The 24,955-nt window shown below is 36.8% G+C and overlaps 1 protein-coding gene across 7 annotated transcripts in view; it reads right to left on the reverse strand.

Annotated features, from left to right (window-relative positions):
* The window catches only part of LOC106068117 (coiled-coil domain-containing protein 138-like), a 75,274-nt gene extending 50,408 nt beyond the window's left edge, over nucleotides 1-24,866 (reverse strand). For 2 of the 7 annotated variants that reach the window (XM_056038951.1, XM_056038944.1), the window contains exons 1-3: nucleotides 24,545-24,859; nucleotides 14,966-15,121; nucleotides 8,502-8,571 (exon numbers count right to left, since the gene is read on the reverse strand). In XM_056038951.1, coding sequence (XP_055894926.1) covers nucleotides 8,502-8,571 — 70 coding nt within the window. In that variant the 5' untranslated portion in view covers nucleotides 14,966-15,121; nucleotides 24,545-24,859. Of the gene's footprint in view, nucleotides 1-8,501; nucleotides 8,572-14,965; nucleotides 15,122-16,899; nucleotides 16,919-19,830; nucleotides 19,984-24,544 lie in introns of those variants that run through there. The other 5 variants (XM_056038945.1, XM_056038948.1, XM_056038946.1 and 2 more) reach the window with 5 other exon arrangements.
* Between the last annotated feature and the right edge of the window lie 89 nt (nucleotides 24,867-24,955).

Raw genomic sequence — 24,955 nt, forward strand, 5'->3', positions numbered from 1 at the left:
GTGGCCTCTTCTTTTTTTTTTTTTTTTTTTGGGGGGGGGGAGAGGGGGGGGGGTCTTTTTACTATCCATAGACAATTACAACAACACCTGTGATCCCCACCCTCCAATGAGTCCAACAAGGGGACGAGTAACTCGGATGTCCAGAATGAGCTCGCCAGGGCTACACAGGTGCTATACTCAGACAGCTGCTGCATCGGGCATGTGTCAGATACAGCAACTCCCTGATTGACCTTCTAGGTCAATGACCTATGCTGGTAGCTCAGCGTGACCAGCCGTTGACCCAGAGAGGGCCATCTATGTCTCAGGTCTAGAGAAACTTAGAGCCAAAGTACTGTGTTGTAGTAACTTATCCTTGTAAAGGCACCTACTTAAATACCAGAATCACTTTATCCCCCTTTTACCCATCGCAGTCCATGGCAAACAGACTGGTCTAAGATGTATAGAGATTTTTAAGATAAGGAGACAGAGTAATGGGTAATGAAGGCAGACTGAGGAAAAGAGGAGACAGACACAATGATAGAAAAGAAGTAGGGCAATTTTGCCCTCCAAAAGTGCTAAGCAAAGAGAAGCACAGTTTAATGTCATGTCACGGGATGCTAACCCTTGTGACATGCCAAATGCAATCTGTACTTTTGTATTTGTCACTATGGAGGGATCTTCATATAGCTGGTATATCTCCTGATTTGAGTGAGTCCCCATCCCATTTTATCATGTATCAGTATGGCACCATACATTTTTCTGAGGATTTTCCTTTCCCAAATACTGGATATTTAGCAGATTTTCTGATGTTTTTTTTTTGTTTCACTTGCATAAAAGGCTACTGGTCTTAGTCTTATGATCAGTGATTCATTTGCTTTTAGGTATGTTTTGTGTGTTACAGAAAGCTTTATTGCCTGCCGCTATCTGTTCCTATATTTCTGGCAAGAGGCCGTTTTTAGAATTTTTCATACTCCCTAAATATTTAAAGGTTACTACATTTTCAAACTTGTGGTTACTAATTTTGATATATTGTTCTTCTGCTTGATAAGCTCTTGTCAATATAACATACATACTTTTTATTTATTTTTTATTTATTTCAAGTCCTGCTTTTCAAGATGCTTCTTCCAGTTGTGCGAAAGCTCTAGCAATGTCAGAGGTGTATTTGCCCAAGAAGGCGATGTTATCTGCATATGCAAGATATTGTAGAGGTTAACTGTGTTCCTGTTGGTTGCGGACCTATGTTTACTCTTCTGAAGTATTAGTAATTATTCCCCTTGTGTTTATGTGTATACTACTATTACTTTTTCTAAAGTCAGATTGAAAAGCAAGCATGAAAGTGAGTTTGCTTGTCTAAGTCTTCATTTAATCCTAAATTCCTGTGATTGTTCTCCCTGTATTATGACTTTACTCTTTTTGATTTGTTGAATGTTATAGCATAACCCTTATCAATTTGTCGGGTATTCCAAAATCCTGTACTGTTTGATGTAGATATTTCCTTTTGATATTGTCATAGGCCATTTTATAGTCTACATAAAACTGATATACTGTATCTATAGCATACTTCTTAGGGTGAAATTGAGATCAATTGTGGATCTATTAAGCATGAAACCACATTGTAGTCAACTACAATTTTTTCGCATTCTTTGCAAGTCTCTTAGTAATAAGCTTAGTTAGGATCTTATACGTTATGTTCATAAGATTCCTCTGTAATTACAACACTTTATTTTGGATCATTTTTTGTGTACTGAGGTTAGAAGTGCTGTTTCCCATTCTGTTGGAATTACTTCTTCTTTCCAAATTATTAGTATTAGTACATCTATTTGGGAATGCAAGTCTTCCTCCATATATAATTAGTTAGCAGTAATTTGGTCTTCTACTGGTGCTTCGAGGTTCTTCATGGCCAAATTATTTGTTTCACCCAATGTTGGTGGGTTTACTAAGGGATCTTGTTCTCCCTGAGTTCATATTCTCCATTGTCTTCATTATCAGCTGAATTTAAGAACTCCTCAAAGTATTCAGCCCATCTCTTGATAACCCTGCTGTTTTCTTTCTGACAACTTTTGTGGCCTTCTTGTTTCATTGTATTGCTGTCTGGTGGTTCTGCTTTCTCGCTGTAGCAATATCATCCAAGAATTGTTTTTCTCTTTCATCATCACACCATCTGAGTCTACTGTTCTGCTTAAATCAGACTATCTCTTTTGCTGTTTTTTTTAATAGTATGTTTTATTTTGTCTTATTGGTCATTTATGTTAAAATTTTTAATGTCCTTTTCCAATGTTGTTAGTAGTGTTTTGGGACCGATTCTATAAGTTTCATCCGCAAGTGCGTCTTTTGTAAGTTTTTGGGAACCAAATTAATGTAATTGTATAGAGTACTTATTCTAAATTCTTTCCAGTCCATTGTAGAAGGCTTTTTTAGTGTTATCATTCTGCATCTTCAGTGGGGGCATATAAATGATAGGTAGAATTTTTTTCCCTCTTACACGAAGTTTGGTAGAAATTTTTTTTCCCCTTACACTTAGTTTGGTAGAAATTTTTTTCCCCTTGCACTTAGTTTGGCAGAGTCTATCATTTATAGGTTTAAATTCAATAACATTACCTACAATTTCCTTTTTAACAGTAAAACCTGTGCTTAAGTTGTTGGTGCTACTACAATAAAATATTGTGTATTACTTAGTTCTGAGAATGTCCTTCCACCTGATTTCCTGTAGTGCTACGAGTGCTATCTTGTATTTCTTCAAAACATCCAGCTCCAAACAGGCTTAGCACATTCCATGTCACAAAACAATAGTCATGTCCATTTTAAGGCATAGATCGTTTTCTGTTTTGATATGTCCGTTATTTTGTGTGTTTCAGCTTTCGTGACAATATTTTTTATAAAACTGGGTTGTTAGCCCTGTGCATAACCATTTGGGGGTTCTCTTTCAGCTCTCTGGATCTGACTTTGTGGATCCCTCCACTTCCTGCAGCAGGTTGGATTTTGGTCCACCATGGATATTTTATTTTTCGGGTACCTGCCATATATGGAGGGCATTCCCCTATCCGTCAAGGGAGACATTTGATGGAAAATCAACAATGATTTTATTTATTTATTTTTTTTTTTGATTTGAGGCACATCGGCACAATTTAGGCCATGTCGTGCCTGCAGTCCCTTAAGGACTACTCTCTCTCTAAACAACAAGGGCCAGATTCTATACAGTCATATCATTAAAATCAAGGTCTATTCACAGTTAAAATAGTAAAAGTAGTAAAAATTTAAATATTTGGTAAAAATCTAATGTAAATAGTGCATGTTCACAAATTCATAAATCAGATCTTCGTAGATAGCCCCACTTCCCGGATAAAGCCCAGTACCTTACCAGGGTCGACATTATCAAATAGTGTTTTTAAATTAGTGGCTCTAAAATATTTCGCCCTGACATCCTGGTATCTGGGGCAATCAACGAGGATATGTTCCACAGTGAGGCGAGAGTCACAGTACTCACAAAGTGGGGGCTCATCTCTCTTCAGTACAAAAGAGTGCGTGATGTAGGTGTTGCCGATCCTAAGTCTGGACATGGTCGTGCTACCACGCCTTGTCAGACCCTTAGATGTGGGCCGCCACCTGACATCCGCCACAATCTGCCTGAGTTTACTGTGAGTCTCAGCCTCCCATCGGTTCTGCCACTCTCGATAGGTGGCAGAGGCAATACTTTGTCTCAGGTCCGAGTAGGGAATTTGGGTTCCTGACACCGCATGATTTAGGGCTCTCTTTGCTTCTCTGTCTGCGGCTTCGTTTCCCTCAATGCCAACATGGGAGGGGACCCAGATGAAGGTGACATCCCTACAGTCAGCTGTTATTTGGACCAACAGCTTCAGGCTCTTATGTACCAATGGGATGTCAGTCTTCATCCGCCCCAAAGCTTGCAATGCAGATTTGGAGTCGGAGCAGATTATAAATTTCCTCCTTTCTGATGCTTTTATGGCCATAAGTGCAAGCAATATTGCATGCAATTCGGCCGTAAAGATGGAGCAGCCATCGGGGAGTCTACGGGAGATTGTTTTGTTCCGAAAGGAGCAGGCACGCGCGACCTTTCCCTCCATTTTGGATCCGTCTGTGTAGATGAGGCCACAATCTCCGTAGCTCTCCTGCAGTTCCCTAAAGTGGACTTGTAGTATGCTTGGGTCTGTATTTTCTTTTTTGAAATTAAGGAGGGATAAATTTAATTTGGGTTTATTCATTAGCCAAGGAGGATTCTGAGGGGTTTCTATTTTAGAGATTTGGTCAATGGGTGGGGTTAAATTTTGAATGGGTTCTCTCATTCGAAGGCCCAACGGCTGTATGACGTTAGGCCTTCGATTGTATAATTCTACCTCTGTGGGGTTAAATATGGAGTCAAAAGCAGGGTTCGTGGGGTTGGATTTTAGCTTGACTATATACTGCATTGCAAGCTTTTTCATTCTTATATCCATGGGGAGTTCTCCAGCCTCCACATGGAGACTTGGGATAGGTGATGTACGAAACGCGCCGAGACAGAGACGCAGGGCAGCATTTTGTATTGGTTCCAGTATTTTTAGGTACGACTTCCTTGCTGCTCCAAATATTATGGATCCGTAGTCTAGCTTGGATCAAATTAGACTCCGATAAAGCAGCAGCAAGGTATCTCTGTCAGCTCCCCAGTCCGTACGGCTGAGTACTCTTAGTATGTTTCATGACTTTTGGCATTTCTTCTTAAGTTCCTTAATGTGGGGGAGAAAATTAAATTTGGAATCTAAGGTGAGGCCTAAAAATTTTGTAGTTTTCACGACAGGGATCTTCTTTTTGTGTATAAATAGTTCAGGGTCTGGGTGCAGTCCCCTTAGATTATAAAAATGCATAATAACTGTTTTGGAGTCTGAGAATTTGAAACCATTATAGTTTGCCCAACCCTGAATTTTGTTTAAACATAACTGTAATTTTCTTTCTAAGGTGTTCATGTTTTTCCCGTAAGTAAAAATGACAAAGTCATCAACATACAAAGAGCACTCTATGCCAGGGGACAGCGCATTTATGATGCTATTTTTTTTAATGTTGAACTGACTGACAGAATGCTGCCCTGGGGTACACCCATTTCCTGGTCATGAGTGTCAGAAGCGGAGTTGCCCACTCGAACCTGAAATTTTCGATCTTTCAGGAATTCCTCCACAAAACGGGGGAGGTGTCCCTTAAGCCCCATAAGCGCCAGGTCACGTAGAATGCCATGTTTCCAGGTTGTGTCATAGGCCTTTTCTATATCGAAGAATACAGCTACTAGATGTTCTCTTCTGAGTAATGCATTTCTAATATAAGCTTCCAGCCTTACCAGGTGGTCAGTTGTTGTCCGCCCCTGCCGGAATCTGCACTGGTAGTTTGAGATCACTTTATTCCTTTCCAGGTACCAGACCAGCCTACTGTTAATCATTCTTTCCATGGTTTTGCAGATGCAGCTTGTTAGTGCTATTGGTCGATAGTTAGCTGGGTCAGAGCCGTCTCTTCCCGGTTTAGGTATCGGTATAACTGTGGCTTTCCTCCAGCTGTTTGGGAAAGCGCCTGTTTGCCACACACAGTTATAGACCCCTAGCAGGACTGCCAATGAGGGTTCGGGAAGGTGCTTGAGGAACTGGTGATGGATTTCGTCTTCTCCAGGCGCTGTGTCATGTGACTTGTCCAGCGATTCCCTCAGTTCCTCAAGCGAGAACGATTTGTTGTAGTCTTCATTGTTCTCTGACCTGAAATCAATGGGGTGTCTTTCCTCCCTGGTTTTGACTTTTTGGAACTCTGGCGTGTAGTGTGCAGTGGATGATTTTTCTGCTATTGAGGATGCAAGACAGTCAGCTATTTCTCTGGGGGACGTGACAGTTTGTCCTTGGTTTTTCAAATGCCCTACTGCATTTGATTCTTTCCCTTTGATTCGCCTTACTGCCTTCCAAACCGCTCTAGCAGAAGTTTTGGCATCCAGACTGCCGACAAAACTTCTCCAGGAATTCCTTTTGGCTGACTGTATGGTTTGTCTAGCCTTTGCTCTAGCTATCCTGAATAGCTTTAGGTTTTCCTGGGAAGGATTCTTTATAAATGCAGCCAGTCGTTTTTTCCTATCGCCAATAGCACTTTTGCAAGCTGTATGAAACCATGGTTTGCTAGGCCGTTTTGGATTTGCAGAGGTTAGGGGTACAACTTTCCTGGCTATACTTAGTAGCTTGCTAGCAAAGGTATCAGCTGGGTTCTGTTCATGGAGGATATTTTCTGTGATATCCTCGGAGCATCTTTTTTGGAATTGTTCCCAGTCGGCCTTATTCAGTTTCCACCGCTGAGGTCGTCCCAATGAAGGGAGATAGTTAGTAATGATGATTGGGAAGTGATCACTTCCCCGTAGATCATTGCTAACTGGCCATTTAAAATCGTCCAGAAGTCCGGGGACACATACAGTGAGGTCAATGCATGTGAGTGATCCAGTTCCTGGGTGCAAGTAGGTCGGTGATGCATCATTAAGTATGCATAAATCATGTTGGAGGAAGATATCCTCCAGCATACGACCTCTTGTGTCGGTATTGTTGGATCCCCACATGGTGTTATGGGCATTGAAATTCCCAAAGATTAAATAAGGCCGGGGGAGTTGTTTCAATAGGTCCTCTATGTCTGTTCGGTTTAATGGAGCGCCTGGTGGTAGATACAGGCTGCAGCAAGTGATAACCTAGTGAAGGGTTATCCTAGCTGCTACGGCCTGTAGTGTGGTCTGTAGTTCTACCCTCTCATGGGGGATGCTATCCTTCACAAGGATACAGACTCCACCTGATGCTCTCTCTGCATCCTCAACATTCTTGCTATAAGCATGGTGGCTTCGGAAGCTGATGCACCTCATGGGGTTAGGTATGTAGGGCCTCACTGGAACTCGTAGGTATCCTGCCTTCACATACTCTGGCGGTGTCCTAGTTCCGAATGTGAGGATAATAGTGGCGGTTTTGACCTCCTCACCATCCCTGCGCCTGGTAATGCGCCGGGCATGTGTGACTCCTTCAATGCCCTCCACTATTTCCTTCTGGGAACATTCCAGTAGGTCCCTAGAGCTGAATACACCTCTGCTGGTGTTCAGACTCTGGTGTGGCATGACTTCCACTTGGAGATCACAGAGTCTTCTGCATCTTAAAAGCCCATCAGAGTGTGTCTTGCCATCTACTTCTACAAGAAGTTCCATTGATTTGTGTAGCTTAGACACACTCTTGGGCTCTCCCACTACTGACTTGAGTCCCTTATAGATAAGGAAAGGGCTCAGCTTTGTCAGACTTTTCCCCTCCTCTGTGCACCTGACCACCAAAAATGATGGCCAGGTAGTACAGCTTTTTGTGGCCTTCTCCTTTTTTGCCTCAATACGGCGTCTCTTGCCCAGACTTAAATCTGGGGCAAGTAGTTTGTTGGGTTTTTTTTTGTCCATATATATTCTTGTTAATTCGGCACCTGTGCTCCAACAAGGGGACGGGCCATTCGGAAGTCCAGAATGAGCCCGCCAGGGCTACACAGGTGCTATACTCAGTCAGCTGCTGCATCGGACATGTGTCCGATACAGCAGCTCCCTGATTGACCCTCCAGCCACCGCCCTCCAGCATAGGTCGAATCTTCGACCTATGCTGGTAGCTCGGCATGACCAGCCGATTGACCCAGAGCGGGCCATCTGGGCCTCAGGTCTAGGGGAACTTGGAGCCAAAGTATTGTGTTGTGGTGGTTTATCCTCAGATAGCCACCACTCAAACACCAGGATCTCTTTATCCCCCCTTACCCGTCGCAGTCCACGGCAAACGGACTGGTCTAGGACGTAGTGAGATATTTAGAGATAAGGAGACAGAGTGATGATCAATGAAGGCAGACTGAGGAAAAGAGGAGGCAGACACAATGATAGAAAAGAAGTAGGGCACTTTTGAGCTCCAAAAGTGCTAAGGAAAGAGGAGCGCAGTTTAACGTCATGTCTCGGGATGGTGGAAAATCAACAACTCCACACAAGAACCTTTGGCTGAATAGATAGGTAAAACAGCGTTTATAATTTATTCAGTTTTACTTCAGTCAATCAGTATTGTTATAGTTTGTCAAAACTATTTTTAGACAAAATGGATAAAGTATTACATCAAGACAAGATGGTATCAGTATGACCTATCAACAAAATAAATGAAATGTTTTGTACCATAAAAATAATATTTATTTAACAAACTTCAAAGTTGTATTGTTATAGAAGAACATTTTTTTTTAAATTCAAACTTTTATTGTTGAAATTTACTTTTTAAAAATTTGTATACAGCAAAAAAATTCTAATATAAGTAATCCTAGCATTTAGAAAAAATATTTTAAGTACATTATGAAATCACAGCATATCGCAACCATTTTACTAACAGCAAGTTATTATTAGTTCAAACATTAGAACTAAGGATGGGTGGGATTGCCAAAAAACATAAACATGGTATTTAAATGGTGATAGTAAGTAACCCAAGTAAAGTTATTAAGAATTATCCTTTCTAATTCAATTACGCAGCCTTTCTTACCATCTTCAATGACTGGCATATTAGACATTCCATGTGATCTGGTTTTATGGAACCTTGTGGCTTGTTTCATCTGTAGATAAATTTTATGCATTTTTAGTAATAGAAAATATAACTTACAGTTTCAAATATTCAATTCAGTAATACTAGAATGATATACAGAGATTAAATAGGTTGATAAATGTATCATAATAGTAGAACTGGCACGGCAAGTATGGGTTTTCAAATGTGTGAGAACACATGTGATCCACTGCCAGAAAGGACTGGTGACATGCCCAAGGAGTCATTTTCTAAAAGACCTTTTGGGACCCTATTGAAAGAGAATGTGGCAGAATCAAGACAGTCTGGTACAGTCCAGTGCAAGACAGAGAATGCAGTTGAGTTTAGAACAGCAGTATGTTATAGTTTCCTACAGTTCTCTACAGTAAAGCGACTGTGCAGTGGTTCAAGCTGGCAATTTTACATTGTTTGGTTATCAATCAGTTACAAATAATTTATGGGTCTCCATGATGGACAAAGATGCACAGACTTGGCAGAAGTGGCATGTGGGCTGCATTCATGAGTTAAGCTCTATCTAGCCTGTTCCCCAATGTACTAATAGAGGACCACACGGTTACAAAGGTAGCCTATATCAGATACTGGGTGTGCCATCATATCATATCACTTAGAAAGGACTGGCAGCAGGCCATTGTGTTTCTGATATTTTCGAAAAGGACTTCAGGGATCCTATATAAAGAGAGAGTCAAGACGATTCAGTACAAGTACAAGAGTTCAGTACACCAGTACAATGTACAGCTCTCTACAGTAAAGTGATTGTACATTTTTCGGTGTTGGCTTTTTAATCAGTCACAGTTAATAAAGTAACAAGCAATCCAAAATTTAGCTGTCAAGTTCTTGAGTTAGTTGTCCAGTGTTAGCAGAGCCAGATTGAAAGACGTAACAGTATTACAAATAAAACCTTTTAATAAAAAAAATTAAAAGATTCAGACTAATAAAATACCATTAAAAAACCTGGCGTGTTTAACTTAATTAATTAGATATTAGTTAGGGGTTTACAGGTTATTATGCAAAAGTTGCAGGTACTCTGTGATGTATTGCCTAACGTTTAACTACCAGTTCGCACCTCGATGCCACCTAAATCACAACTGCAAAGATACTAAACGTCTAAAACAATTTTATTTTATAATGAACCAACTTAAATTGTTTTATTATTACTTTATTAAGCAGTTTCGCATTTTATATTTTAATTCTTATTTTCCCAATTTTTTTAAAATCAATTTTAACAAATTAATAATATAATAAATTAATAATAAAAGTTAAAATACATGAAAAGTAATAATTTTTTCCCCACACTGAAAAAGGTGGCGGTATGCCGTACCGGTGCGTACTCTCACGAAAAAAAAAACACTGTATAGGAGTATAATAAAAGATTTAATGAGTGAAAAGATAAAAAGTGGAGGGATACCAAAAAAAGGGGAGGGGAACAATAAGTAACTGTAAGTACAAAGTTTTTCTTGTTTGAGTGCTGTCATACCACTACTAAGTGTTCCTACTGTGTTTTTTTGTTTGTTTTGTATTTATTTTTTTTACTTGTCTTGATTCATACTAGTTGATGCTCTCTAGCAGTGGTTCCTCTTGAAGTAGATATTGTAGGCCTGTCAAGCCTATTAGTGGATTTAATGGGGTTAGGTTGTAGGCAACTTTAGTGGTTTTTATACACTGAATGTTACTAAGTAAGATGTGAGCTGACTCAATTTGATGAGTACTAGTTAGTCACTAAGTCTTTTGTATGAAGAGACTGAAACTGTGACTACAAAAGATAACCTTTCATGCTATGTCAATGATGTGGCAGGTCATACCTCCACTAAATAATTGCAGTTATTGACAACTAGGATTGAAACGTAGGTGCAGATTTAGAAGACCAGGATTCAACTACTGTAGCATTTTACATCTCAAGGGATAATATTTTCCCTTTGAAACTTCTTGTGTGACTAAAGAGGCCAATCCTTGATACACAGCTGCAGTCACAGGTTGAGCATATGTAATCACCAGGCACCGTTGCATTTTCACCTTTTTTTCTGCTGGTGTTGTGTATGGCATCTGCAATCCAAGACCCTTCCTTTATGCTCTATCTCCATGTGGATCTATCCAGTGCCACTTTTCCCAGCTGCTAGTGTCAATTTAGCTTCATGTCGCATTTGCATATTTCTGTATACCATAAAAGTGGGTGACCAGAGGTTCTCCTGCCTTCTGTTAAATCGCCATACAGAATGTCTTGTCGAAGTTGACCTACTGGCATTTTACGAACGTGGCCCAGCAAGCCTGGGCTTGCTGCTGCTAATAACACAGAGGATGTCCTGGCACCCTGCTCTTTGTAGCACTTCTTCATTGGTTATTTTATCTTGCCAACTTATTTTTAAGATCCGCCTTAGACATCGGAGGTGGAAGACATTCAGCTTTTTTTTTTCTGCCATGAGTAGGCTAACCATTCAACTACTACATCTAGATGTAAAGAAATATGTGTTAAGTAGGTAGTCATGAATTAAGGCAACTATTGTGGTAGTTGGGCCGAACACTTTTATTCATTCAACACTGATTGCTAATCTTAGGCAGGAACTACATGTTCACAACAAAAGACACATAACTCACAATGACCAAGGGCTATAACTTACATATATCATACATCAATGATATGTTTCTACAGACACAGAGTAGAAACTGGGTTCTTTCAAATAGTATGGAGAAACTAAGAACCAGAAACCAGGGTTCTTGCATTCAGAAGTGTAGACTTAGCAAACTAGTAAACCAGACCTGTGCTTCCAGTAGGCTGAGCAAAAGAAACGTTAAAACTGGATAAGAACCACCAGGTCTTTCTTCAGGAAGCGCAGAGGTAGCAACCAGTAAACAATGAACTAAGTCAGAAAAGAGTAAAATGATATACAATAGATATAGTTTTAAGAATGTACCCTTCTGAGTCCTGAGTCTCAAGATGAAATGTCAAAAGATGATAAAGTCAAATGTATAGTATTATATAGGTTCAATGTATCATGGAGGGTTACAAGTGTGGGTTTACAATAAAAAAATAGTCACTCTAGATCTAGAATGACAGACAAAAGATATGGAAAAAAAGGACTTTGACATTTGGAAAGGTCATCTGCAACTGGCCAATAAACAGGTTGGTGAAATAAAGGAACAAATGATCAGTATTGAATTATTGTCTTGCCTAAAGTGTTTGCATTGTGGTAATGAAAAAAAAAAATCAATGAGCTAAGGACATCAAATACATCGACCAAAGATAACAATTCCCATGATGAGTATTCCATTTAAAAATAAAAGATAACTTAACTCACAGCCACAGGAGACATTTTGCTTAATTTAAACCAAGACAAAAACATATGAGATATAGATATACTAGAAAAAAGGATCCAAAACTATTAGCTAACAACAAGAAACCAAATATAGCATCTGGACCTAAGCAATGAGCTAGCATCAAAATAGTTTTACAGCCATTACTTAATTACTAGACCTAAATACCTTAGCTGGGATATTTTGAGCAAGCATGTACAAATTTGTGACATTCCTACATGAATGAAGAATGTCATAATCCCCATTGCAATGTATGGCAGTGAAACACTGAAGACAATAAAAATGATAAATCATGGTTAACTGATTAAATGTGTTTTACAAGTCTCCTAGGAAAATTCTGTGTGCAGTACATTGTCATGGTGATGCTGGTGTAATTAAATTTAATTAATTTAAGTATTTCATTAGAGATTGTGCTGCTATATGGGGATTCTAGTAATAAGTCAGGGTGCCATAGTGTTGGTTTATATTGTGTGAAGCCATACTGACATTGTTGATATTGGGGGGCCACTGTCCAGGGCTTAGCTAAGGTTTCATGCCAGTAATAGCTTCACAGATTGACATGCCCTCTACATCAAAATTGCAAACACTAATACATGATCCAAAGATTTTTACTAAATCAGAATTTATTTTTCACTAGTTTTAAGCAAATGCTGTAGGGTGACCAAGGGGGAGGGTAAGGAAATGTTGAATGTTTTGCCTGTTGGTGGAGGCCAGCTTTATCAGCAAGTCTAGTGGCATGATGCATAAAAGAATGCAAACAAATATGTCTTCTGCAGCCCCATCCATCTACTAGTTGTTCAGTTTTTTTTTTATCCCTCAAAACAAGTACTGACTGTCCCACCTAAGATTTAGTGGCCATACATTAGCCATTTAACAATAACTCAACTTGTCTGAAAGGTTCCACAGACAAATCTTAGTGCTTGGGACTATCTTATCAAGATGTACAAGAGCTGTCCTAGAGTCATAGATTTGAACAGGTAGATTAAAGTCGACCTTTTCAGACTGCTCCTAAATAAAGTGATCGTAGCATGAAAATGTTTTACATGTTTCGGATATTCCTTCAGAGTTAAAGATAATTTACTTCCTAGTCCAAACCTCCTGCAGGACAAAGGAGGATGGGAGAGAAAGGGGTTTGAACCCAGTCCAGTGTGCAAACCACATGACCAGGCAGCCATGTCTGCTTGAGTTCCCCACTTCATGGATGCCAGCTTCCCAGAGGCCTTTCTTGCAACTTCCTAGAGGTGCTCACAATTTTAATTTGTGATTTTAAGTTACACCAAGTTATGTGGGTAGTTTCTCTGTGCTGAGAGCCTCAGAGAGCCACTTTGTTGAGGAGGAGTCTGAAAAGCTGTTTGAGTATATCAATTTTGAGTGCGAACAGGGAATAATCTGTCTTGGAGGTGTTTATCTCTAGCCTCCATTTTTTAGTGTAAGGGCAGAGCCTTTCTTGCAACTTCCTGGAGGTGCTCACACATTCTGAGCCATTATGCAGAGGGAGAGTCCGAAAGGCCACATGAGAATACCAATCCTGAGTGTGAACAGGGAATAGACTGTCTTGGTCTCCATTTTTTAGTGTATGAGCAGTGCGTATACAAGTTTTTTTGCAACACTTTTTGTATAGTAGCTGCAATCCTTAGTTTTCCTAAGAACAATATCATTAGCATATAGCAGCTTTTGGCATTTTAGCTGGGCCAGTAGGTCAGCTATGAAGGCTGTGAAAAGAGATCATTACATTACAGGATGGAGCCTTGGGGAGGGAGGCCATGCTTAAGGGTGATAACGTTTCTTGGATGTATTTTATCAGCTAAGATGGCAGAAAAGGCTAACTTATCCTTGTGGTGTACAGTAAAGGAAAAGAAAGGGTGAGACAGGGTGAAATTATTAGACAGATGATAACTCAGATGAGGGCGTCAATCAAGCATTTAGACTTTGTCACAACGATCACATTAGAAGAAAAACAAAAAAAATTAAGCTACCGGTATGATTACAGATCTTAGAAGTCTCTAAATTACATTTTAAAATCACTCTAGAACCCTACTGGGGTGACTTACAGCAAACCTCAGATCTTCTATTTGGCAACGAGTAGTATGAGAAGGGGGCGTGAACACAATTATTTTCCCCTTTTTTTAGGTGGGGGGGGGGGGGGCACCACAGGTATAAGTTTGAGAAACGCTGACTTAAAGTTAAATAAAAATAATAAATGAGACCTACATCATCATATCTATATCTAGTTTCAAATTAGCTTCAGGTGATGAGGTACTATACTATTTCTTCTACCTCTTCGTTCTCTATACTACTCATAATTCTACTCATAATTAGGAATGTTGACCAGTTCTTTATAATAATATTATAATTAATATGTTTTCCTTCAGTCACAAAATGACTATAGATCATTTCACGGAAATCAGATGAATGTCTGGGCATTAGCTATGGTCAGAGCAATGTCACCCATACAGCAGTTCCCCCCTCTCCTCCCAGCTGATCTATCCAAAGAAACGGCAAGTGCTGATACAGTTTGGGAAAAGCTACATCACACACTCTGCTTAAGAGTCACTGGCTTCTGATTTTTCCTCAGGAATGACTTCAGAAGCCTTTCTCATGTTTGGATATAGTAGCGAACACGCAGAGATTTGAATTAAGATTTCTCCTAATATTAATAATGTATCAGATGACCAAGCCTCGCTCTGTAGAATGAATTGGAAAAGATATTATCTGAATTCATTTTGGAAACATTTTTGTAATAACAAAAATTATCAAGCGAATGAAAACGACTACCAATCCGAAGAGTTGCTTTCATTTTCATTGCTACACTGCAAAGACCAAGACAATAATATCTAATAGGCCAATAGTTTTACACAAAAGTGCAATGTCAGCTACGTTTTTTTTCTAGACTGTAGGGGCACATAATTTCTATCCAAATCATTATGTACAGTGACATTTAGAACTAACAGAAAGCGAAAGCAACTCTTCGGATTGGTAATTAAATTTTTATATCTTTTGTGTCTAAACAAATCTTTTTTTTTTCTTCAAATTTTTTCATTATTTAGTGATACTGGAAAAAAAAAAACACTTTTATGTAACATTTTATGCATCATTCTTACTATAAGGTATACAATGTCAGACGTGTGTCTAACAAGAGTCGCTTGGCAACCTATTAAGTGGGCTCAAGTTCCAATCCCTTCTCGGGCAGAGTTGTGTTAGCTAAAGTCCTAAAGGCAGCAAGGAAATCCTTGTCACAGATACCCACTTCCTCAAATCTGGAAAAAAAAAAAAAAATTCAATTTCTAAACCAAAATCTACTAACATATTTTTTTCTACATTTATTTTATTTTCGCTCTTGAAATATATATAAGCATTGTAAATTTGGTCCTATTAAATGAGCACCACTCTTACAAACACTTATGTATCTTCTTATATAATACAGACGTTACTTCAAAAAAGAAGATGATTACGTCCTACGCGTCATGCATTTAGTCATGCATATTAACCAATTGATTTATTAGAGAAGAAAAAAATTAATAATATTTGCTGAAGTCTATTTATGGTTATTGTTAATTTATAAATTGTTTACACTTTAATTGCAGAGAGCCATAAAGGTGACTTTTACTTTGGTGAAAAGGCTAATAGAGCTTAAATAAGATGGTGTGCAAATGTTTAATTAGGCCAATTGATTCATCAAAAGTTGTACTTGTTTGCAAAGAAACTTCAGTTTTTTGCAATTTGGCTAACAAGTTTAGAATTTGTTTCTCATTTATATACATATACCTTGAAATTTAAAAGAAAATTGCCATTTTTGAAAAAAATAAATAAACAAATATATATATATATATATATATATATATATATATACAATGCTTTTTTTGTAACAAAAATAGGTGCCGGTACTCAGTGATGGATTGACTAACTAGGGATCTATCAAGCTGTCATCCTCCCTACATTGCTCAAATGCCTCAGAGACGTAGACAGTGTACAGAAAACATGCAAAAAAACTGAACCACTTCCACATGACACATGTCTAAGAAAAATACTGAATGTCAAATGGCAAGACAAAATACCAGATACTGAAGTCCTTCAAAGAGCTGGTCTGCAAAGCATCCACACAACCCTGATGAAGTCCCAGCTGCGATGGGCAGAACACGTCTGCAGAATGGGAGACCACCGCATCCCTAAACGACTTTTGTATGGCCAACTAAGTGAAGGAAAGCGCTCGCAAGGTGGTCAAAGAAAACGCTTTAGGGACACCCTCAAAGCTTCTCTGAAGGCGTTCAGCACAGACCCAGCCACCTGGGAGACACAAAGAGGCACATGACAGAGCATCAAGGCGTCGCGCTGTGAAAACTGGCGCACAAGTTGCTGAGGAAAAGAGAACGCCAGAGAAGAAAAGCAAGGCCAATGACACTAACGCCAGCTGGAATAATCTGCCCAGTGTGCAGCCGAACATTCCGAGCTCACATAGGTCTCACCAGCCACATGAGGAGGCATAAAATCCCAGTGCAAAGCCCTCAGCCCCCTGGATGACAAAGTGGTCATCATCAAACAATGATGGACAAACTATATATATATATATATATATATATATATATGACCTAGAATTGAAATCAAAACCATTTGACCAATCTTGATAAAACATGGCATAATTCCTTGCATACTAATTGGAAAAGTAACATATATGTAAAAATATCCATAAACAAACCCCAGATCCTCATTTAAAACAACAAGTTGCACAACTCTAATATTTCATGGATCTAGGTCAGAGTTGGGCAACCCTTTTCTATCGAGGGACGCATTAAAAGATTTTTGGGAATGTGGGGTCACATATATAAAATATGTACCTACATCTTAAAAAAATACACTAGCTAATTTTGTATAATATCTATTTTCATTCACATTTATACAATATTGTATACTAGCATTTTATATTTTATTACACTTCCAACTGATGAATTACAACAAGGGTTAGCAATTTCTGAAACTAATTGTACCAATTATTTTTTTAAATTTTGTTATTGTCCTTAAACATAGCAAAAAAATTCACCACAAATGTGAAGTATTAAGATCTTTAGTAGTCTTTCCACTCATGCATAATGTTCCAGAAATCTGTAACTAGCTTACTAGTTGTTATCCACATGTCTACTTTAAATGACAGTCAGCATCGACCTTTTCTTACACAAATAAGTAATTTTGTTTAAAGTGTGGAAATACAGCTTCTGGCACCCATAAAACTTCTGCGGAAGAAATGACTAGAATTTCTTTAAGGTCATAATTAGCTTTTTTTTTTTTTTTATTATTTTCTTTTTGAGCTGAATCAGTTTCTGCACTAAATGGTCAGCTATGGGTATTGAAAACTTGTTCTTTTGCTTTCACATACCACAATTAACAAATCCAAATGTCTTCTACTTTTCAACCATTTCACTAGAAATAGTTTCACCTTTCAGCAAGGGAAAATAATAAAACCTGTTTTCCCTTGCTGGCCTGGAGAAATGGGAGAACTTTGAACAAATTTAACTTAAGAAGTATGTACAATTCATGTGCAAGCAACCCATTGTAATACTCCTAATGAGAAACATGAAGTCTGTCTTCCACTTTTCATTAGAAATATTACCAAGTCACAGTCAATGTCCTTCAAGGAAAATAACAATTTTTTCCTTGAAATCCCATATTCTTCTTAATATCTTGCCCATGCTAAGCCAGCAGATACTGCCATATACAAAACATCAGAATATTTTGTTCCATATCTTCAAGTACTTGTTGGAACTGCTAGAGGTTAAGACCTGTAGCTCTGATAAGTTTGATTACTGAGATTAATGGATCAATAACATGTTTGATATTTAATACAGTTTTGTGCAAACTTTCATGTTTAGAGTTTATGGTTGGGATTGATTGTTCTTTAATTTATTAAAAAAAAACAACAACTGTTTTTCTCAGTCAAAGCACGGGAACCATCAGTTGTTACACTTGCCATCTTGTTCCAAGCCAACCCAACATTGTCAACAGTTCCCCATAGCACTTAATAAATACTGACTTGAGGTTGTCTTTGACTGAATGTTTCAAAATATTGCCAATTAGAATAATCTTTGTTTATTTTAGACTTTTTAGAATGGCATGCATAGACACTGTCTCTTTAACCTCTTCATATGTGATACAAATCATCATCATCAAACTCCATTTGAGTGAGGGCTTGATAGGCTCAAAGCCTCTCTTGCAAAAGCCCAGTTTTTTTATTTATAGTTAGAGCATGATGAAAACTTACAGCCTGTTTGGCTAAGGAGTCAGCAATAGTATTACCAGTCACACATATGTGACTCGGTACCCACTGCATTATTACATGGGTGCCATAGCGTTGCTTTATGTTGTGTGAAGCCATGATGGCAGTGTCGATATTGGGGGGCCATGGTCCAGGGCTTTGCAAAGCCTGTAGTACAGGTTTTGAGTTAATGACACAACAATCAGTGTTGCCCTAAAATGTCCCTTGCCAAGTTAAGAGTCAATGACTTTTAAGACTTCACAGACTGCCATGGTCTCTGCAAACACTACCATTGTCATCATATCCATAATGTTAATTCCATTGTTAGAAACTGAAGATAACAAAAGCTTTATTTAGTGTAAAATAAATGTGCGCTTTAAAAACAAAAACAAATATTCACTTGGCCAACATAAATGACAATTTAAAAAGTAGGCATATTGCTAAGCATGGAAAACGTAGAGTCTTCAATACAGTAAACTACATTGCTACAAAATTGTTGTGACAGTATTTTCAAACATGCCAAAGTTAGTGCGAAGGTTGAGCTTGTTTTTATTTCACTTTATAAGAAATTCACAACTTTTGCATCAAGTTTATTTCTGTTTTAACCTTAACAGGCAAAAAATCAAGTTTCGCAAAGATATGTTTTGGAAATGGAAAAGGAAGTTGTGAAAAAAAATTGCTAATAGAACAGAATAACTGCAAACAATTGATCCAGAATTGTGTGACTGACATTGAATAGAAATCACATTCTGTGCAGCCACTACAAATATTTTTCCAAGAGGTCTTTTAATTTTCCAGAAATTAACCAGCTTTGTCAATTACATGTATATCACGTGCTGTACAGGTCGTTTCAAGAGGTTTGCATTGAAACTATATATCTCAAGTAAACCAGTAATTGTGAGCAATTTAAAACGTCTGTGGACTCATCAAGCCATTATTGGTAAAGGAGCAGACATCATTTCTGGAATTACCTGATAGATAATGTCAGAAGACATTTCAACTATTCTCTAGTCAACAGTGTCATTAGATATGGAAGTTGCACTAAATTTATAAACAAATTTGGCTACAATCATAACTCATGCAATGTACTTGGTCGTTGACAAGAACTCCTTGGTAACGCTATGAGATTGGTATGAGATTTCACAGCTCTGGCAATTCATGAGATCTAGCAAATTTGAAGCTTCAAGGACTTCCATGTTTTAATTTTAGTATAAATTTCTTGACTCTACCAGTCTTTAAAACTAAAATACTGGATGTCCTTATCATCAAAGCTCTGACGTTTGTTCAACCTCATAAATTTGCAGAAAGAACTTCATTACAAATGATGTATCAGGGTATTTCAATTCCTGCTTGAATTATTGAATTAAAACACCTATTGATACTTGACGATAGTTTCATTATTTGTATAGTAATAATGTAATCTGAGTAATCTTCTATTGCTGCAGCATTACAAATATAAATGTATATATCGACTATAGTAGGCCCCCTAAAAGTACGCTTGTTACAACAAGCTAGAGACAAAAAAAAACTTCATATGAAAAATAGCAAATAAAAAAAAAAAACAACACTATTTGCGATGGTCTTAGGCTAGCGAATGGTCATTCGACCCACAGACTGAGCACCCCTGCTTTAACACATGAATAATAATATTAATAAATAAGAAGAGCTAAGGCTATCCATTCTAAATCTAGGTATTCTATAGTTGTTAAATTAAGACTTGACCTGTCTGGAACTGACAATTGACTTCAAATGAATTCAAGTCAAGGAGTACTCTCAATTTTCTTTGACACTGTCATTAATTCTTGACTTGTGATTCTTTGAAGTAGACTCTACTCTAATTCTAATAAAGCCCACTTTTTTGGATTGAGTCTAGATCTAGAGATTATGATTATTCTAGATTAAAAAAGACAATATCTTAATTAACTTATCTATATAAGTCTATTTAAAATCTATCAAATCAACTAAACTTCTAGTCTAGATCTCTACTAGATTTATGCATAATATAGATGTTTATAATAGATTCTATATCTACTAGACTATATTGTCTATATATATTCTAAAATATTCTTTATTTGATAGATATCTAGATTAGAATAGGTACTTAAAATAATACTAAGTTTGACTAAGTAAAGTACTATACTAGATCTAGATTCACCAACAAAGTATTAGTAACTATTTTATCTAATAAACTAAATTGACTGAATCAACTAAATCAAGTATAATAATTAGTGATGGGCAAAAGTTAACTAAAAAGTTAGAAACATTTAGTTTAACTAAAAAAAATTAATTAAGGCCATTCAGCCATTGTTTAACTAAAAATAAAAGTCTAGTTAAAATCGTAGTTTAATTAATTTTTTTTGTTACTAACTAAAAAGTTTAATTAAAATTTGTACAACTTTTCAACATGTGGTCAGGGTTGAAACACACATCTATGTTTTCTGGTCATATGATATCAATAACTTTGATTATCAAAAAAATGATCCAGTAAACAACTATTTAGTCAGTCTGCATTTGAAGAGAATAAAGTAAGATGCTGGTAGAAGTTATGGGAGTAAATATTTGCAACTGAAAGTAGCAGTATTATAAAATGTTAAACATTTTTTGCCAAAAGCTTCTATATGCAATATTATGAATGGAGTTGTTCCGAACTTTTTTGTGAGCCACGTGGCAGTGTTTAATTTCTGTTTATAATGGGAATCTGATAAGTGAGTTAGGTCAATATTTAATGATTTTAATCAATTCGTTTGCAACAAACAATAATTTTTTAACTGCAGGAACATCAAGTACACCCTTTTATAGTCTTAAGACTTATTATTGAGATCTAAGTCTAAATCGACAGCTAAGCCTATATAGATCTAAAAGCATTAGGATAACCAACTCTAGAAAAAAAAATCCTCATCCACACCCTCTTTGACAATAAAGTAAATAGACCATGAGTTTGAGTTTTTGTCACAACGGCACAATTTAGGCCATGTCGTGAAATAGATGTTTACGCGTTATGCAATAGTGTTTGCTTAATGTGGAGTGGTCAGACAAGGAAATAACACACTGGCGTGGCTAGTCAAGCATGTTCGTAGATATATCTTCACACTAAAATAGTTTCACACCCTCTGTGCCCAGAAAGTAAATAGAGGGTGTGTCCAACTGATTTTAACAACCTGACAAGATACTGAGATAGATGTACTAACTGTGCAGTCCATAATGACAAGACCACCCTTTTTTCCCTTACCCGGTTATGCAATAGTGTTAGTTGTGTTTTTAGTTTTAGTGGTCACACAAGAAAATAGCACATCTGCATGGTAATAATAGTAATACTATTATTATAGTAGTTATACTATATAGTCTAGATCTAGTATATTATATAATAATAATATTGTTATAACTCTGCCATGCGCACTGCAATCCAGGCTAGTGCAGAAAGAAGGTTTGCACTACAAGACTTTTGTTGCCAACTATAAAATATAGGTCTGAAAAAGTTCGATAGCGTTTGAAAATGTAGATGTATTTTATTTAAACAACCCATACATTTACTAGATCTAGTGCAAATTATAGAGCAAATTCAGATTATTTATAGATCTAACTTTTTTTTTGTAATGATTTTTTTTTTTGTCTTTACTCTTAAGAATTAATATGTCTTAATAAAATGTTATGGATCTGTCTTTGTGTTTTGTTTTTCTTATTTCTGTTATATGTTGATGCATTATTTCATTAGCACGTGAACGTGTGTATGGTACACTGGTACTGGTATGTTTATTATTAAAATTGGATTTTTTTTTTCTTTACAAGAGTACAGTATAGAAGACTTGTGCCAACAGTTACTGCATGGCACAACAATCAATAGTTTCAGATAGATGTAGATAAGAATAGGCTAGTAGGCCAATTTAGATCTCAACTTTATTTCATTTAAATCATAATCAAAATATTACTAAATAGATCTATTTAAAATGTAATCATTAGTCTATATAGATCTAGATGTTCTATTTAAATTCTTTTTTTTCTTTCACGCACACACACACAAATCTAAACCTAGTCTATAGGCCTAATAGATATCAAATAGTTTATTTTCTCTCTCTTCCTATCTGTGATTACAGTCTGTATTTAAAAAAACAACTGGGTTATTCCCCCTTTTGATAATGCTTTTGGTCTTGCTCCTGCTCCTTGACAACGCGGATAAATGGCCAGGAGTGTAAATACTGACGCTAAATGCGGATATTGCCAAGACATGTTCAATGTTGTTCTACATGTATTTGTGATGTCCTGTAAATAAACATCTATGTCTCGTTGAGTTTGCCTCCCTTCAGTTTTTACAATAGTCAATATTATAATATACAGGGTTCATAGCCAATTTCATTAATGATTTTCCAGGTATTTTCCAGGTTTTCAAGGTAGAGTTTTAGATTTTCAAGGTATGCATCGCGCCATAGCAAGCAATATATATGTATATATATTTACATACATATGACATAAATATGTAAAAAGAATAATATATATATATATATATATAAATATTAAATTTAAAAACATTCATTAAAATGTATGCTGATAAGTTGAAATCATACCTCAAAAAAAAAAAATGAATTCATCTCTAGTGTTTCCTAAGCATTTAAATGCAACTTTTTAATAGATTAGAAAACACACACAAGCTTGCACTACAGAAGAATAACTTTTTTAAAAAAAGATGTAATTCAGCTAAAACTGTCGCAATCTGAAGTTGAAAATTTTCTTAAATTGACATAGATTTGTAAAAATAATATTTCATTCTTACTATAGCAGTTGACTTGCTTTCCATCAGTTTTAAGTAAATTACAACCAAAATAACTCTACGGGCTACGAAATATTTTCGTTAAATCTACAGTAGATCTAGACTCTAATTTAAGTCACTAAATTCGCGGACTTTTCACGGATTAGCGTAAATTAAGTCTAGATCTAAGTCTAAGTCACTATATTCGCGGACTTCACTGAATCACCGTAAATCTAGTCCCTAAAATTCGCGGACTTTTCACAGCTGTTTGCGAATTATTTTCACTGAATCTACTGTAAATCTACAGTCTATATCTAAGTCACTAAATTCGCGGACTTTTCACAGCTGTGAGAGAATTATCTTCACTCTATTCTATTCTATTCGGGGACTTTTTTCGAATTATCTTCACTGAATCACCGTAAATCTAGTCCCTAAAATTCGCGGACTTTTCACAGCTGTTTGCGAATTATTTTCACTGAATCTACTGTAAATCTAGAGTCTAGATCTAAGTCACTAACTTCGCGGACTTTTCACGGCTGTCACTGCTTCTACAGTCTAGATCTAAGTCACTAAATTGGCGGACTTTTCACGGCTGTGTGCGAATTATCTTCACTGAATCTATCGTAGATCTAGAGATTGTAGGTTCTAACTCAATGTCACTAAACTTCGCGGACTTTTAACGGATGTGAGAGAATTATCTTCAAAAGATTCTAGTGATTTAGCGTAAATCTAGAATCTAGCGTATTTCTAGAGCAATCTAGACATTAGATGTACCTGAATCTAGATCCTTAAATTAACTAAAATTCACGGAGTTTTCAGGTTAAGCGCGAATTATGTTCACTAGATCTAACTTAGATCTAAATCTAGATACTATTTCTAGCTAGATGAGAAGGATGGATCGTGAGAAGACTCAAAAGTAAAGTACCGGTAGCATTTATACTTAAACACTGAATCATAATCTCCAAATACAAATCTAATAAAATACTCAGAAAGACACAAAGATAAGATGATATACGGACTTTCCAAGCGAAATCACTCTTACTGTTACAACAAGAAGATTTTCGGCGAGGGAGGGCCCGGAGGGGTGTAGCCTTCACATTAGGCTGCTAATTGCTCTAGTTATAGACAATAGTCACTACAGACTAGATCTAGCGCGTCTTCAGTCGTAACAGTGAAAGGAAAATAGTGCTAAGTGAAATGCTTGCTTGAGCCAAGGTCGTTTTCAATCACGAGGTCGCGCTTCACAAGTGGGCGAAAGGCGGTGTAGACGCGTCGTCACTGGTCAGCTCAATGTAACCGGGAAAAAAAAAGGAAAATAAACACCAGCTATGGGGAGGGAAAGAACTCAAGGTCCAGTTTTAAAATTCAAGGTTTTTTCACAGTTTTTTACGAAATTCAAGGCTTTTTCAAGGCCTTGAATTTAATATGAAATTCAAGGTGTTTTCCAGGTTTTCAAGGTGGCTACGAACCCTGAATATAGTAATAGAAGAGTAATAGAATAATACTCAAATCTGATAATTATTCGGATAATCATAATATCATAATACTAACTAGACTTTAGTTTACTAGAATGTCTAGAGTTATTAACTTATTAAACTTAGAGTTAGAGTAGACTAACTAATTTAAACTAACTTTAGTCTTTACTAACTATTAGTAACTTCAATACAAGTTGTAACATAAGTTAATATAACTTACTCTAAAAGGTTTTAATTTTATCGACTTTAGGTCTATGTTTGATAGTTAGATCTAGATCTATAATGATTAATCAAATCTATAGATACAGTATGAGATGATCGAGTCTAGATCTGAATCATTATTCTGATTGCTATTGTTTACTTCTCGCTTGTTACTCTCGACCTCGTAACTGGGACATTCCAGTTTTTTTAAAGTTAAAAAAAAAACGCAACGAAACAAAATATAACATTAAAAAAATATGATCTACATCTAGATCTAGGTATCTTAGGCTTATATCTAGACTAGATTATAAATATAGATCTCCCTCGCCGTTTGGCCCATTGGGCGGCAAGCTGTCTCTAAGGATGTTATTATGAACTAATAAACTTATTTATAATAAATTTACTTTAAAAAAACGAAGCATCAAAAATG

Source organism: Biomphalaria glabrata, chromosome 8 (genome assembly GCF_947242115.1).
Source record: "Biomphalaria glabrata chromosome 8, xgBioGlab47.1, whole genome shotgun sequence".
Lineage (NCBI taxonomy): Eukaryota > Metazoa > Mollusca > Gastropoda > Planorbidae > Biomphalaria > Biomphalaria glabrata.